Here is a 16,908-nt window from a genome sequence, read left to right as displayed (position 1 = left end):
AGGCCTCCTGACTGTATTTCAAATCAGGCTGGGTAGATACCCAGCACCTTACACAATGCCTGATGCTGTAACTGTGCACAGCTGTCTCAGCTGCCTTTCCTGTCAGTTACTTCTCTCCTGTCTGTCTGCTTCTTACTAGATCCTCCGAGCATTTGAGACTTGGTGCTGAAGTAATTTATCACTTTTATTTATATGAAAAATGCATGTAATTTTGGGTTTGCTTCTGAATAACTTGAGAGGTTTCCTAATTCTTAGTAGTTCTCTAGTGAAGTGAGTGTTAGGAGAGTCCCAGAAGCCTCTGCATAATAATGGAGGACTGGCTAATCACCTGATCTTAGCAAGAGGCCAAGAAACAACCGTAACTGTTTCTTAAGCATGCACACAGCCAACTAAGTCCATACTTGGTGAATATTACTGAATGGATGTATGGAATAACCATGATCATCCTATACAATATTATGTAATCTGGTGAAACATTGCTTTATTTTGCTTGTGTTTTTACTGTGATTATTTTTTTCTTGATTCTTTACAGAGTGATAAAATGGAATTTTACTAATTATGTATAATTCCATAATTGTAGTTTTATGCTGAATGCTCCAAATATCAAAGGTAATGTGGGGCATTGAGACACACAGTAGATTTAAAATTTACCGTTTTCAATTAGGTCCCTCAAAGTTGTGGAACCCTGGCTCCTGCCCAGAGTGATGTCCTACCATACAATGCTGTTGGCATCTCAGCCACTGCGGAGCCATTGAGGAGCATTGGAATTGGTCAATTGGGAATTGGGTGGTAATAGGATGAGTACACCTTGTCTGTCTGTCACATAGCACTGTTCTGTGTGGTTCTTTTGTTATCTGCTTTGTCTTGGGGGATGAGGCTGGCCATACTGTGCCTTGTGTTAGGAGAAGAAGTGTCGGACACACACTCCTGCTCTGTGGTGGTTGTGACAGCACCAGCATATGGCATGCTGGCATCTCTGCAAAGGGGCCAGAGGTCACGTCTAGAAGTGGTTAGCTGTAGACAAGAGAGATGTCATTGTCTCTAGCGAGACAGTTGTATTATTTTCTGTTGGGGGGACAATAGACTTGTAAGTTTTCCTAGTGCCTGTGGTTAACCCCTGTGAGCAGGGGAGTTAGGTGGAAATTGTGTATTAGTGGCATGGGGAGAAACGAAACACTTGCTACTTGGTTGACAGATGACAACTCCTGACGTAATCTCCACTGTGTTTTCTTTCCTTTCTAGACAAGTTGGCATTAAGAATGGAATGTTTTTTGGACATGCTAAACAGCTGTGTCCTAATCTGCAGGCTGTTCCGTATGACTTCCATGCATGCAGGGAAGTTGCCCAAGCATTGTATGAAACACTGGCAAGGTATTGTGTCCAACGCACTCCTGCCCATTCCATCTACTACACTGCTTTGACTGACTGAGTACTCATTGTGAGAGTCGCTAGATTTTTGTCTTTCCTGTGATCCTTTTTCTCTGCCTGCTAGTTTGGTAGCTGCTTTTCTTTTTTTAAAATGTAGCTTCAGTAATTGGGTCTCAGGAAAAATTTGCAGCATATCGTCGTTCAAGTTCTACTGCGCATTGTGATGTGAAGTCTAACAGTGCGTATGGACCTGATTTTCTTTCCCATGAAGCAGACTGACTAAGAATTCCAGTGTTTTGTTGTTGCTGCTGCTGCTTCTGCTTTTGTCTCACTTTGTTCTTTTCTCTTATTACATTTGCATTATAATGTAAGGTTAGAATTCACAGTGAGGTGGGACAGTGTGTACTGTATCCTATAATTTTAATACCAGCTAGGATAATGGAGGGGGAGGCCCTGTATTAGAACTGAGTAAAGGTAGAACTGACGTGCCAGTAACATAGACATTTAAAAGTCTTTTTTCATCTTAGAATCTTTAAGCATGCTAAAAATTACTTTTTATAAAAGCAAGTCTCTGGTAGTTGTTTTTAAAATTAGAGTTAGCTTGAGGAAAGGAGATAGATGATTTCTTTTCTCAGTGTAGGCTCTTTAAATACTAAGGCAGTATTAAAAAAAGAATTAAAATTACTTAGCAACTTATAAATGCTCTAAAGCCAGAATCATGTAGTTCTGTGTAAAGGGCTAGAAGAGATTTCATAGCTTCTTACCTCTTTGTGAGTTTGAAAGGTTGTAAGTGATGTGAATGACTGACACCAGCCTACTCCAGTAAAAATGTACAGTTAGTGGGCCAAGGTCTGTAGATCTAGAGGAGTGTGTATTGACATTCCATGATGTGCGCTTACCTCTGTCTGCCCTTCTGCCTCCTCCCGACCTTTTATTGGAAATAGATTCTTAGCTCATATATTATATATCCTGGTGCCATCTCACCCCCCACCACACAAGGCCAGCCCTCCACACCTCCCCTCCCATCCAGAACCACTCCCTTTCGTTTCTCACAGGAACAGGCTTCTAGGATATAACAATGTAACAGAATAAAGTATGGTAAGATAAACTTGTCACACGGAAGTGGGACACAGCAAACCAACAGAAGAGTCCAAGAACAGACAAGAATCAGCCTCACTCATGCACACACTCAGAGTCCCATAAACTCACTGCACTGAAAGCTGTAGTGTATGCATGGAGGACCTGGAGCAGACCCAGCACGGCTGCCTTTTCTTCAGCTCTATTCTCAACACTGTTAACCAGGAAGTACAGGCTCGGCTCTGCGAGTCTCCCCAAGAAAAGCAATGTCCATCCCTGCCCTATGGGAGCTACCTTAATGGTGAAGTAAAACAAGGGTAGCAGTTTGGGTGTTACTGTTTTACCAATGTGTTTGTGAAATGCTGTAAAAAAAGCTGAGGGCATGGATAGCATCCAAAAGAGGGCTAGGAACAGGTTGTTGAAGACGCTGCGGTCTCTCAGTCCTACATCCTGGAGGAGACAGCTAGCTTTGCACCTATAGCCTAGAAGTTGAGGGAGAGCTAAGACTATTACACTTTCTGTCTGTGAACACTCTTGGTGGCAGAGAAAAAGTTATTTTCTTTATTCTTTACACCTTGATTGTTAATGTTTTTAGCCTAAGAAGCATTTATTTATTTATTGAATGAGTAGATTTTGGTAATTTGGTTTGTAACCTACCAAAAAGTGCTAACAAACGGACTGAAACAGGCCTTGGCTGTGAGGCTCTTTCGATGTCTGTCCTTTCTGGTCTGGTCTGCGTCTGTCACATGGTCTCAAGATTATGCCTCTTGTCCAGCTTGTCAAAACAAGTAGTTCTTTATCTAGGGAGATCACAGAAGGCTAGAGAAAGGAACAGCATTTCCACTTGAAGATATGGGTGTGTTTCTCCTAGCCAGCATTCAGGCTGACTGGCCCCTTTGTCCTTAGAATCCCAGTGATTTAATTGATAGTAGATAGTTAATACTGAACAGCTGCCATTGAATTGATGTGTGTAAACTTCTGTTCATAAAGTTTTCTGATAAGCCATGTTAGAAATGCTGATAACTGTGATCAGTGGCCACTTGTAGCTTTTCAAAATGTGCCCCAGGGTATTCTGGGTCCAGTCACTGCTGCTGTAGTAGTTTTGGGAAAGGATTAGAGCACTAACTTTGTAGTCACAGTCAGTAAGGAAACAGTTGCATTTTGGAGTGTTATTTAAGATTAGAAGCCTGGTGTGGTGGTGTGCTGGTGTGATACTGGTGTGCTGGTGTGGTGCTGGTGTGGTGCTGGTGTGGTGCTGGTGTGGTGCTGGTGTGGTGCTGGTGTGGTGCTGGTGTGGTGCTGGTGTGGTGGTGCTGGTGTGGTGCTGGTGTGCTGGTGTGGTGCTGGTGTGCTGGTGTGCTGGTGTGCCGGTGTGGTGGTGTGCTGGCGCTGCAGTGTCTACCCTCTCCCAGAGCAGCCTATAGGTGTGCTTCACTCACTCACCGCCTTTGCTTTGTCCTTACAGCTACACACACAGCATTGAAGCTGTCAGTTGTGATGAAGCCCTGATTGACGTCACTGACATCCTTGCAGAGACTAAACTTTCTCCTGAGGAGTTTGCAGCTGCCCTGCGTATGGAAATCAAAAACAAGACTCAGTGTGCTGCCTCTGTTGGGATTGGTTAGTGCATGGCTTGTCGTGTATGTGCTTTACCCAGTGTTTGATGCAAAGGCAGTTTAATAACTTCCTGCACTCGGCAGTAGTGTCCCTTCCCTTCCCTTCATCACTGTTTACAGCTGAGCAATGAAGATGTGCAAATGCAAGCAAGTGGTTGGTAGGAGAACATTTGTAGCAAGAACAGAAAAAAAAGATAAATTCCCCTTTTTTTCAAAAAGAAAAAGGGAGAGGTAAATTAAATTTAAATTTTTGTTTTCCTCAAATTTGAACAGAAACTACTTTAAAAGCAGATGAACAGCTAGAACTTGACGCTACGCTTGTCTCCTTTCCTGCCCTCCGCGTCCCTGGGCCACAGTGCTCTCTTCCCTTCATCCTGTGTCTGGCTCATCATTCATCTATGGCCACCGCCTGTCTGTCCTCCCTCTGTTAATTTGAAATCTTCAGAACTGAAGCACAGGCTGTCTGTGCCACCCTTTTCTACCTGTGCTCAGGCTGTTCACCAAGCCGAGCTCCACACTTTGTCCTGTAGACTGAGGGACCGCGGTGAAGCTTTCTAACCATGCTGGTCTTTCTTCTATCACTCCATCCTCATTTGTAAGCCCTTTTTCTCAGGTTCTTGCCTTTTGAACCACTATGGGGAACTTGGTGACATCATAGATAGGTTAATATACATTGAAGAGAGAACTAGAGGCCAGTGTGGTGACACACTGGTTATTTCAGCACTCAGGAGGCAGAGGCAGGAGGATTGAGGAATAACAGACCAACCTGAGTTGGTAGTGAGACTGTCTCAAAATGGGGTTTTGGGAAAGGATCAGTGACTTAGATTTCTACAGCTGGGGGACAAACATGCTGCTGAAGCACTGGGGAGCCAGTAGGATGGCCACGGAGCACCAGGAAGACTGGGGTGAATCCTTAGGAGTGTTCAGTAGGAAAGCCATAGACCTCCCTTCTGTTAGGCCTTGCACTGAAAGGTTCTTACTTGCCTGGTACCTGACCCTGAGATGATTCAAGAGAGAAGACAGACTGACGTGGTGAATTTTTTTATTGCTGTGATAAAGTAAGGCAACTTTAGAAAAGTGTGTGTTGAGCTCTCAGTTCTAGATGGGCAGGGATCTGCAATGGCACCGCATGGCACCACAGCAGATAGGGCAGCTGGAAGCCTAGAGATGGCACCTCACATCTCAGACCATACACAGGAAGCAGAGAATGAACTGGACATGGGACCTGGCTTTTGAAACTTCAAAGCTTGGACCCAAATGACAGTTTCCTTCCAACAGACCACACTGCCTGTGCCATCTCAGACAGTGCTGCTAACTGGGGAACAAGAACCCATGTGCCCGAGAGACTGTGGTGGGCATCGTCTGTAAACCACACACTCGGTGAATGAGATGTGGATGAGGATCTGGTTAGAGTCTGAGAAGTGCGTATGAGCGATTTTATTCACCGTGTCTTTAAAATTAGCCCAGAAGACGCTTCCATCCCACCCAGCCTTGTTCTTGTTGTTTTCATTAGAAACCTTGGTCATCGCTTTGTCATTTTTGTCCTGTATGCACTGCGTGCTCACATCCACTGCTGGGTTCCCTCCCAACTTTATGTCCTGTTTTTGTTTACTTTTGTTTCTGTTGATCCACGATCCTGTGGTCATGCACTGCTATGCTTATGGTTGTAGGACCATCTGAGTAGACAGACAGCCCATCAGCATCCCAAACTTGTGGAATAAATTACTTCCCCTAACAGCCAATAGTCTCTCAGCTAGAGTCAGACCATCCATTCTGCAGAGGAGGTGACTAGCGGGTCTCAGGAGAGTGACCACAGCTCCTGTAACTCTGGAGTGCATTGTGCCCTGTCACATGCAGGAGGCAGCGGTTCTCAGCTCCTAAGTCCTCCACCTCAGCCCTGGGAGGGTAGTGGGGTTGGGGCTCTGGGTGTCTCATCAGAGCCGAGCACTTAGTAGCCCTTGTTCTCCATGTTGTTGACACTTAAGATGCTTCTGACCATCTGCCCACTAGGAAGAAACGTACTGGATCAAGGTCGAGAGTAGCACAAATAATTTAGGGGCATAATATAAATAAACATTTGTGGCAGATAATTTGACATGTCCATTTAGCAATACCACACTGCCAGATAAGATAGACAGTCTCACAGCACACCTACCGGGGGGTTTTAGTGAGATACAGAATTCTGCGTGGTAGAGCAGGCTTCACAGAAAGCAGTTTTGACCCCTGGAGCAGTCTTCCCAATATCGCACTGAGTTCATCTTCCAGTAAGGTTTCTAAGAAAATGTGAAACACGATAGCATACTGAAAATTAAAAATATGGCAAGTACGTTAGCATTATATACACAGTTACTGTCTAGCCTGCCTTTTCACCCCCTACTGTTGGCCTGCAGGTCCCTGTCAGCCTTCTTATATATTTGGTTGTGAGCCTAGCCTTTAACGGCTGAGTCATCTCTCCAGCCCTCCCTGTCAGCCTTCTTTTCCAACCAACCTTTGCATTTCAGTGTCAGACACAGTTTTGATTTTCTCGTTTTTAGTCAGACTTATTTTAATTTACTTTACAAGTGGTGGTTTAAATACATTTTCAGTTTAAAAATGGAATTAAGACAAAAATTCCACTTGGTAATCTCCCCTCCCCCGCCTTTTCTCTCCAACTCCCTAACTTAGCACTGTTATCATTCTGATAGGACTTTTCTGTACTCCAACTCCCTGTAAGAATTTATAGTTACTGTACCTGTCGTATTGTTCTGACTCTGTTGTGCGTTGTTAGAGCAGGACTTCTCTGATGCTGTGCCGTTTCTTCCTTTCTTAGAGAGGCTCATCTGTTCTCTGGATCTCTGGCGCACTCGTCCCAATGCCACCCACTACACGCACGCATGTGCACATGCACACACCCCGCCTCCATTCACTGCTGACCTTCCCCTGCACTCTGAACCCCTTAAAACCCTCTCAAGTCACATGCTCTGTTTTGGGGTGTTGTTTCCAAAGCCTATTTGTTGCCTGTTGTCCCCACATAGCCTGGATCCTGGTGTCAGGAAATTTGACCAACTTTAATTTTTGCTTTAGTTTTCGGTAAAATCTGCTATGCTCTGAGTGGAAGGGAGAGGATTTGAGACAGAATCTCTTACTGTAGCCCAGGCTAGCTCCAGTTCATAGCCAGTGAGCAACTTAAGCCTCCTGAGTGTTATCGTTTACATGAGGGGCCGGCCCCAGGGTAACCCCTCCCCGTTTTCTCTGTCCTACATCCATCACAAAGAGACATTGAAGTAATTCCTGTTTCAAAACCTCCATCAGCAACCATACTGGCCATAGTCTGAACAATTAAAGAAAATAAAATTACCAAATATGTGTGTTGGGCTGTGTACATGTACCTTGTCTGAATTAAAACTGAATTAGTTTTTATCATTTTAAGATACTTGACTGAGTCAATCTACATGTTCTTTGAAATTTTGAAAAATAATTATGGGTTATTTCTGAGCATTCTTTTTCCTTCCAATTTCACAGGTTCTAATATTCTTCTTGCTAGAATGGCAACTAAAAAAGCAAAGCCGGATGGGCAGTACCACCTGCAGCCAGACGAAGTCGATGACTTCATCAGAGGGCAGCTCGTTACCAGCCTCCCGGGTAAGTGCAAGGCTTCAGAAGCCTTTCCTGGGGTAGATGATCTGTGCTCTCCACACCTTTGTTTCTGTTCTTGGGAGGGAGGCTGTTTATCAAGCAGGGTCTTGCCTAGTGCCCTGGGTTGCCTCACACTCTCGGATCTTCTTGCTTCAGCAGCCAAGTGTGGGAAGACGTGCCGTGCTGCCACACGTGCTGCCATGATCAACTTCCTTCTCTTTTCAAATACAGTATCGACAGTTACAAAAACAAGAACAGCCTGTGATTTATTTACTATAAATTTTAGTTTTCACCTAGTGGATTCTACTCTACCTATTTCTCCCAGGGGTTATTTGGTGGGTGGCTAGGTAGGTAGGATAGTAGGTGGCTACCCTGGCCAGAGGCCCTGGGTTCCATTCCCAGCTGGCTGTTGGCACAGAGGCTGGTAATCCAGGCGAGTCTGTGAGTTTGTATGCTATTGTATATGGAGGTCCAAGGACGACTTGAGGAGTCAGTTTTCTCTTCAACCATGGGTTCTGGGGATTGAGCTCAGGTTCTTGAGCTTCCTAGGGAGCCATCGTCTCAGCAGCCCAGCTTTCACTCTCAGACTCATAGTCAAGTGGTTTATATCTAAGCTGTAAACGAAGGGTCGGCTCTGTGGTAATGATGCTCCTGAAATGCAGGCTGCGTGGAAGGTCAGCCTTGGGTTTGAATCCTAGCACTGGTCTTAAAGGTCAGTTTTTAATCTGTGTAGTTTTTAAGTGTATTTATGAACGTGTGTCTGTGTGGGATATGTACATGTGAGGGCAGGTGCCCCTGGAGGCCAGTGCACCCACTAATTATGCACTTAGCCTATGATGTGCTCTGTAACTAGTAAGCCGTTGTTGAGTGGATGTAAGCAGTGAAAATACAAGGCTGATTATGAGGGACTACAGATGATTGTGTTGTGTGGGGAAAATGTATACTGAATTCATCCTAGCTACCCAGTGAGAGCTGATTATCTCTAACAGCTGTCTCAGTAAGGGCTCTTGGGTCTTTGCAAAGCTCCTAACCCATTATTACCCCATGCACAAGGTCAGGGCTAGGATTGTGCATGCAGTGTGACTAACAGCTCCACACAGCCATGTCGCTGTGGGAAGGATCATCAAGCTCAGCTTAGTTAGCAGCTTCCTTATTTGTCACAGCCGTGAGCAAGTGCCGACTGAATTGCACAAACATTTCCATCACCATTGACATTTCATTGTGGATGACGAAGACTTATCAAGTGGACTGCCAGGGTCTGGCTGTGTGAGCAGCGGTCACTGTCCATTTTTAATATGGTTCCTCTCAAGGGCAGATGCATGCCATGCCCCAGCTGATTGACCAGCAGCTTCTGTGGCTTTCTCCTTCCAGCAGCAAACCTCTCTCCTCTTCTTCTTTTCTTCCTTGGTTGGCTGTAATAGTTAGGCCTTGAGCCCTGTCTTCTTTCTCCTTGCTGATGATGTTTCCTTATGAACTCTGCTGCACTGCATTGAATTAGTGACCATTCTGCTCCTGGCTTGGAGGCCATCCTTCTCTCAAACCGTCACTGCAGGACCATTTCATTACATCAGATTAGCTGTCCTTACAGACGATGGTTCCATTGCATTAGCTTGGTTGTGCTTCCCTTGCACCTATGGTGGATGATGCTATTCCAAGGTCCTCTCTCACTCCTTGCGTTTCCCATCTATCATATTCACACACACAGTGCAGCTCAGTGCTGCCCCTTGCTTGCCCTTTGTTCTGACTTCTGCTGTACATAGCACAAGTGGGAGCCTGCATTCTTCCCACCAGGATGTACATCTGTAGCTCTCAGCCTGTTGGCCATGACCTCTTTGACAAACCTCTGTCTCCAAATATTACATCACAAATCATAGCAGTAGCAAAATTACAGTTATGAAGTAGCAATGAAAATAATTTTATGGTTGAGGAACTGTATTAAAGAGTCATAGCGTTAGGAAGGTTAAGAACCACTGATAACAGATCCTTATGGTTTAAACTTGTGGCCTACTTCCAAGTCAAAATTGCTTTTAAAGTTCATCAAGTCCTCACCCGTGTCCTATTTTACTGTATCTGAGAGTTGTCTTGGCAGAGAACGGACTAGGGGTCTTCCTGGGGCAGGAAGCCGACCACTCTAGGATAGAAGCGAAAGTCACATGACCACATTGAGCAAAAGATACCAGCAGACTTTGCTCTTTTTTGCTAACATACAAAAGCACACTACATCATAAAACTTTTAACTGTTTTATGATGTAAAGTTTTTTAAATAAGACTTAGAGTTTTCCTGAGTTACTGTAAACTGTTTTCTCAAATGTTTATCTCTTTTTAATGTCTATTTATTTTTGGATATGGTGTGGGGCAGGAAAAGTGACCAATGCCCTGGATAGCACTGAAACTTTGTGTACCTCATATGGGGAGCCATGGAGGCTGCTGTAGGACAGGTCTTCAAGATACTCATTTATTTAGCTGTTCAATTAAGAGAAACAGATCTCTCCCCCGTGTCACTGGGCCCACTCTTGCCCTTGTGAGATCAGACCTGTGTGTCAGTGTCTGCTCTGGGTCAGTAAATGTAAGGAAGCCATCATGGCTGTCTGTGGACATCAGCGTCTCAGCACAGCCCCATGCTGAGCTCATTCTGGAGTGTTTGTGCACGCCCTGCAGGTTCAGATCATGATGAATTCTGAAATAAAAATTTGTTATTTACTGATTTGTGGATAAGATCTTAATCTTGGTATTAGTCATGAAATTATTTTTAGTATAAAATTTAATGTTTTGTGCATATATAAATAAATGACCAAAATTTTAATAGTTTGTCAGTTACTGTGTATATATTCCTTTTCCTAGGAGTTGGACGTTCAATGGAATCTAAGCTAGCATCTTTGGGAATTAAGACTTGTGGAGATTTGCAGTGTTTGACCATGGCAAAACTCCAGAAGGAATTTGGCCCCAAGACAGGGCAGATGTTGTATAGGTTCTGCCGAGGTCTGGACGATAGACCTGTTAGAACAGAGAAGGAACGAAAATCTGTTTCAGCCGAGATCAACTACGGAATAAGGTTCACCCAGGTAATGTGTCTTTACCTGGTTCTGTTTCTAACCTCTAAAACTCTTGGAGATTGAAATAAACACAGAAACTGTTGGTTTTCTGAGAGCCATGGTGACTTTTTAAGGTAGATCCTTAATTAAAAAACTCTAGGTCTTAATGAAAGATATAAAATATTCTGCTTTTGTGGTCTAAAGTGATTCAGATTACAATTATTCTCATTACCAATGAAGAAGGAAAGGCTAGGCATGTGTTTTGAGTGTCAGAATTTTTTTAAACTATAGATAAAAACCGGTCTCCTTGACTTCGTTTTTCATGCTTTGAGGTTGTCAGCCTTCCTAATGCCATGACACTTTAATATGATTTTTCATGCTGTGCTGACTCCAACCACAAAAGTATCTTATTGCTACTTCATAACTGTAGTTTTGTTATTGTTAAGAATAGTAGTCTGAATATCTGTGGTTTTCAGATGGTGTTAGTTGACCCCCAAAGGGGTCGTGAACCTCAGGTTAAGAAACACTGCCTTTGGAGTGGCAAACGGACTGGTGTTGTGGTCCTCAAGAGTGCACACTTGGACTTGGGACCAATCTAACAGTGTGGAATTCACATTTTATTAGGGACTCGAAGATTTGCAACAGGAACAGAAAATGCCTTACAGAGTCCTCAGTACACCGAGAACATGACCACTTAATTAACACACAGGTCAAGGTGTATACACGATGTTTCTTTTAAATAAATGCTGATGAGGGGGCAATAAGATGTGCTCAGTCTTGAGATCCAAGACTTGAGAAGAACCGTTGGGTTAAGGAGAATCATGAGAGTGCTGTCATCTTTGTCTTTGTGTAGCCCAGAGAAGCCGAAGCCTTCCTTCTGAGTCTGTCAGGAGAGATTCAAAGCCGACTTGAAGCTGCTGGCATGAAGGGCAAACGCCTGACTCTGAAGATCATGGTACGGAAGCCCGGGGCCCCTATAGAAACTGCAAAATTTGGAGGCCATGGAATTTGTGATAACATCGCCAGGTAAATTTTTTCTTTAAAAAAAGAATGTTGGTAGTTCTATTCTGTGCAGTTAATTATAAGTCATACATGATAAAAATCAGTAGTAGTAGTTTTAGTTAAAACTTACCAATCCTGGTGATGTTAAATATCCTGTAGAGGCAGGCCACAGCCCATGGTCACCTGACTCAGGTTTATTACTAACTATTGCAAAATACCGAAGAAAAGATTTCTTTAGTTCACAGTTCCTGGTGTGCAAGATATTGGTACCGCTGGCATCACAGCATTATAAACACAGATAACGGCCAGAGGCTTGCTCCTCCCCTCTCTGACCAGGTGCCCATGACAGCACTACTAGCTGCTTCCTAGAGAAGTGGCCTAGTTACTCCCAGTCTCAGTCTCTTCAGGTCCAAATCACTGACACCAACTGGACTGTGAGCCACATCTAAGTCACCACCAGGTGGCAGCCGGAGGTTTCTTTGGGGGTCTCCAAGTTAACTTGAGAATTAGAAAGGAAAAGGGCTGTACATTAGCAAGACAAGGGGACTGGTATGGTTTGTGAACCTCTGAGGTGTTCCAGACTTTCCTGAGTAAATCATTAGAGCAATCAGAACCATGTCTGAAAGCTGTGTGAAACTTTTGTTTAAAAGCGTGTTCGATGGGCACATCACTTGATGTTTGTGACCAACATGAAACCACTTTTGAAAGTGTCTTAAGATCTAACAGTCAATCTGTAAGGGTTATAATGTGTGTTTTCAGTAAAGAGTAGCTTATGTTAAACATGTTTTTTCTTTTGTGACCTTATAAAGTCTCTAATACAGAAACTTAGTGTGTCATTGAAAGCACGGTGGAAACAGGCAGAGTAAAGCAACATACTTTACTTCATGTGGAAATTAAATGCAACAGTAGTGGACATTTCCTTATGAAACTGGTTCTTAAGCATAATTTTGTGGGGGCAGGTGGGAGGGAGGCAAGAACCAGGTGGCAAGAACCAGGTCCAGTTTAGAGTGTGCTTCTGGGAAGAACTGGCGTTGTACCATACAGTCTGTGTTATAATTGTATATTTTTTATATCCATTAACTAAAATTGTCTTGCCTAAATTTGCTAACTTTTTTGGTTTGGAACTTCATGGCTTGTTTAAAGTACCAGTGTTGTGTGTAATGGTTTCTATGCTTGTGGATGGTATTCCTGGCTTATTATGAGGGCAGTTAATAGCTCCATGCAATGTCTGCCTTTTAATGTGGATACATATGGAATGTACATGTTTGCTTAAGAATGCAATTCTAATACTTACAGGACGGTAACTCTGGACCAGGCAACAGATAGCGCAAAAATAATTGGGAAAGCTACTCTGAACATGTTTCATACAATGAAATTAAATATTTCAGACATGAGAGGGGTGAGTATCACACTGCATCTCCTTTCTGTAGCGTGACGTCTGTCTGGGCTTCATCTGAGCTTGGTCCTTATGTGTCATATACAGGGTTTTACCTTCTTCCATGCAGTCCAAGGAGGGAGTCAGGACTTCCCATCAAAATCATCTTAGTTTTGACAGATTAGATTAGTTATTGTGAAGATTGTTTTCTGCATAGTATTATTCAAGTCTTATATATTATTTTTTTTCTGCCCTTCCTATTCCCAGCCCTGGACCAGCCCTTTTGTCACTGAGCCATTGCCCCAGCTCTGTAAAGTTACTACTGCAGGGAGAGGTTGAACCCTGTACCTTGATCAGCCTGTCAGCTTTGGAGACAGATGCTGTATAAAGCCTCAGTGGGGGCTGGTGAGAGACTTCAGCAGCTACAGGCACTGCCATGGTCCCCCACCTTGCACTGTACCAGCCTCTCCTCTGTAAATGTAATACACCCTCTAAAGCCAACCAGAAAACTGATGGAATACTGAAGTCCACTTTTAAGTCTTAAATCAGTGCGACACAAGTTGTTTGTGGGATAACTCATGTATAAGCTGTTGGTTTGCATTGTTTCGTTTGCTCCCCTATTCTAGAAGTTGGATCTCAATGGTAATACCAACAGATAGACTGTTTGGATGGATCTTCTTTACTTTTGTAGTTTTAGAAATATTTTTATTTGACTCTAGGTTGGTATTCAAGTGCATCAGTTGGTTCCTGCTAATTTACATCCTTCCACGTGTTCAAGTCGTCCATCAGCTCAGTCAAGCCTCTTCTCTGGTCTGCCACATTCTGTCCGTGATCTCTTCCAACTTCAGAAAGCTAAGAAACCCACAGAAGAGGAGCACAATGAAGGTGGGTGGCCATCAGTGTGTGGCTCTTTCTGCTCTACTAAGTCCTTGGGGAATAGTATCCATTTTAAATCCACATGTGTCTCTGCCTTCTCATTTGCCTTTGTTCTAAAAAGTAAAATTGCATTCTAAATAATGAATTTAAAACTATTTGCAAGGAAAAGAGTTAGAGTTAAGTGTTTGGGAGGGGTGGAATGTCTATTTTTCCCTCTTCCAGTGAGCTAAAGAGACTATTTGTTCCTACAATTGTAGGGCTGGCTGCTGTGGATCTGGAAGTGTCCTCCAACTCTCGAGCTTGTGGTTTATTGTCACCCCCATCTGCACATCTGGCTACTGTCAGTCCTGATGCTAACAGAGGCGAGTGTTCCAGGAAATGGAACGGCCTGCATTCTCCTATTGGTGGACAGTCAAGGTTGAACCTCAGTATAGAGGTCCCATCACCGTCCCAGGTATGGTTTCTGATCCTTAAGTCAGATTTGTATGAAGAACAAAAATGTATTCTTCCTTTGTAGATCAGCATACAAAGTCATCTTTATTTATACTGTTCTCGCCTAAGCCCCTCCCACTTCTGCAGGTCCCCTTGTTTGCTAGTGTGCTTTGTCCGGTGTATCCCATCACCTTTTTTTAAATGCATTCACATGGGTGGCAGGGCTAAAAAAAACTGAAAATGCTGCCTGGAGATCTATCTAGGGAAAGGGGGCAGTTCTCATGAGGAGATCCCTAATGCTTTTAAGGATAGCATGATTATATTGGGGGGAAATTTTTCCCATCTGAAAAGTTAATTTCTTTGTTCCCTTTCCATGGGTGAGTTCTTACTGTGAGGTGTTCTGTATGTGGACTCCCTTGTGTATGCTACTCACTCCGATACTGCACTCATTCAGACTCAGGCTTCAATGGCCATCAAGATAGCTGAGGTAGAGGCTAGCTTTTTGAAGGCTGGTGTTCTGGACTTTTGCTGTTCCTCAAACCTTCATTCTGAGCATCAAGTTTATATTTGGTATTTTACAGATTGACCAGTCTGTTTTAGAAGCGCTCCCACCTGATATCCGGGAACAAGTAGAACAAGCTTATGCTGCTCAACAAGGAGAGCCGCGTGGCTCTAAGAAGAAAGAACCAGTAAATGGCTGCAGTTCAGGGGTATTGCCACATCCTGTTGGCACAGTTTTGTTACAAATACCAGAGCCTCAAGAACCTAATAACAGTGACACCAGAATCAGCGTGATTGCCCTTCCAGCGTTCTCACAAGTACGCTCATGTCAGGGACTGCTCCCCTCACCTGTCCTCTCCTCACACTTCTCTCCTGGGGCCTGCTCATCTGCAGTGGCTGGCCACTTGACCCTGTTCATAAAGTAGGCAACTCAGCACCAGAGGGAAGAGACATGCAAGGAGGGCATGGTGTGTCAGTCCCTAGAGCAGAAGATGCTTTGCTGACTATGGGTCATGAGACCTCCAAAATAGGGGGAAGACGTGCAGAAGTGTGCACGAGTTCTTGGCTTCCCGTTGTAACTGAGTGTCTTGTTCTGATCAGTTAGCATAGAAATTGGATTGCTCATTTCCAGTCTTTTGGAAAGTTTTGTCCTAGCTTTGCTGTTCAAGGACCTATTAAAGTGATTTCAAAAGTCTAGCTACTATTCAGAATTAACTTAGGTGTGACTTTTCTTCTCTTAGGTGGACCCTGATGTCTTTGCTGCCCTTCCTGCTGAGCTTCAGAAGGAGCTGAAAGCAGCGTATGATCAAAGACAAAGGCAGGGCGAGGATACCACTCAGCAGCAGCCAGCTAGTACAAGTGGTAAGACGACTGAGAACTGCCATGTCCCAAAAGGGGGCTAGAGCAGTGACATTGTTGTGCTAGACTAACTCTTCAGTAAGTATTGTAAAGCCAGTTGTGCTGGTGTCCCTCACAGTATTTTGGATACGAGTCAAGCTACTTGCTCTTTGAGACTGTGAACACACATTTATTTATTAGGCCTGTGTAATTCCTAATTGTCTTCTGATCTTCAGGACCATTTTATCACACGTAAGCATCCTGAGCAAGCTCAGAGTGCTCAGGCCCACAGCTGAGCAGGGAGGACTCTATGCCTTAAGCCACTGCGGTCCTGGTCCCCCTCCTTTCTGCTCTTGGTAGTAAGGTGTATTAGGACAACAGAATTACTGAGAATCTCAATCCTCTTCTTTTAGTGCCAAAGAATCCTTTACTTCAGCTAAAGCCACCAGCAATGAAAGACAAGAGAAACAAGAGGAAGAACCCCATTGGTTCCCCCAGGAAGATTCAGAGTCTGCCAGGGACCTCTGGGAGCCCTCAGAAGTTAATGGATGGTTTTCTACAACATGAAGAGAGACCCCTGGTAACTGGAACAAAGACCGACTGTTATTAGATTTTAATGTACTCCATACTGTCTGAACACAGCATTCTCGTCCACTTTCACAGGAAGAGGTCTCCGCTTCCACCCCTGGTGCACAGAGCCTGTCTGGTCTGCAGTGCGGCAGCCAGAGCAGCTGTTTTAGACCGGCAGCACCCAACCTAGCTGGAGCTGTGGAATTCAGTGATGTGAAGACCTTGCTTAAAGAGTGGATAACTACCATCTCAGGTTCGTGCAGCAGTTCTGTGATTCAAGAGCAGGAGCCACGCACGAGGGGTTAGACTTGGGCCTCTAACACTTCTAACCAGAAGTTCTAAGACACATGCTTTGATAGTCAGGGGGATAACTAACTGCAGATTTCTGACTTCACTGGGGTCTTCACTTGAGGTTTTCCTCCTTCCTAGATCCAATGGAAGAAGACATCCTGCAAGTTGTGAAATACTGCACTGACCTTATAGAGGAAAAAGATTTGGAAAAATTGGATCTTGTTATAAAATACATGAAAAGGTAATTTATTAAATATTTTTACTGAAAGAGGGGGGAAATATGGATAGAATAAGTTTTTTAAGATTCCTGGCTTTA

At 43.9% G+C, this 16,908-nt stretch overlaps 1 protein-coding gene across 16 annotated transcripts in view; it reads left to right on the top strand.

Moving 5' to 3' along the window:
- Rev1 (REV1, DNA directed polymerase) overlaps positions 1 to 16,908 on the top strand; it is a 73,648-nt gene that overhangs the window by 56,137 nt on the left and 603 nt on the right. For 13 of the 16 annotated variants that reach the window (XM_039083577.2, XM_063267161.1, XM_039083578.2 and 10 more), the window contains 13 exons: positions 1,243 to 1,371; positions 3,911 to 4,065; positions 7,563 to 7,682; positions 10,518 to 10,738; positions 11,562 to 11,734; positions 13,007 to 13,109; positions 13,805 to 13,970; positions 14,219 to 14,415; positions 14,975 to 15,211; positions 15,635 to 15,755; positions 16,145 to 16,311; positions 16,395 to 16,554; positions 16,731 to 16,833. In XM_039083577.2, the coding sequence (XP_038939505.1) occupies positions 1,243 to 1,371; positions 3,911 to 4,065; positions 7,563 to 7,682; positions 10,518 to 10,738; positions 11,562 to 11,734; positions 13,007 to 13,109; positions 13,805 to 13,970; positions 14,219 to 14,415; positions 14,975 to 15,211; positions 15,635 to 15,755; positions 16,145 to 16,311; positions 16,395 to 16,554; positions 16,731 to 16,833 (2,052 nt within the window). Of the gene's footprint in view, positions 1 to 664; positions 790 to 1,242; positions 1,372 to 3,910; positions 4,066 to 7,562; positions 7,683 to 10,517; positions 10,739 to 11,561; positions 11,735 to 13,006; positions 13,110 to 13,804; positions 13,971 to 14,218; positions 14,416 to 14,974; positions 15,212 to 15,634; positions 15,756 to 16,144; positions 16,555 to 16,730; positions 16,834 to 16,908 lie in introns of those variants that run through there. The other 3 variants (XM_017596446.2, NR_172081.1, XR_010054595.1) reach the window with 3 other exon arrangements.

The sequence above is a fragment of the Rattus norvegicus genome, chromosome 9 (genome assembly GCF_036323735.1).
Source record: "Rattus norvegicus strain BN/NHsdMcwi chromosome 9, GRCr8, whole genome shotgun sequence".
Taxonomy (NCBI): domain Eukaryota; kingdom Metazoa; phylum Chordata; class Mammalia; order Rodentia; family Muridae; genus Rattus; species Rattus norvegicus.
The sequence above is the reverse complement of the archived record's forward strand: the minus strand, read 5'-3'. Positions and strand labels throughout refer to the sequence as shown.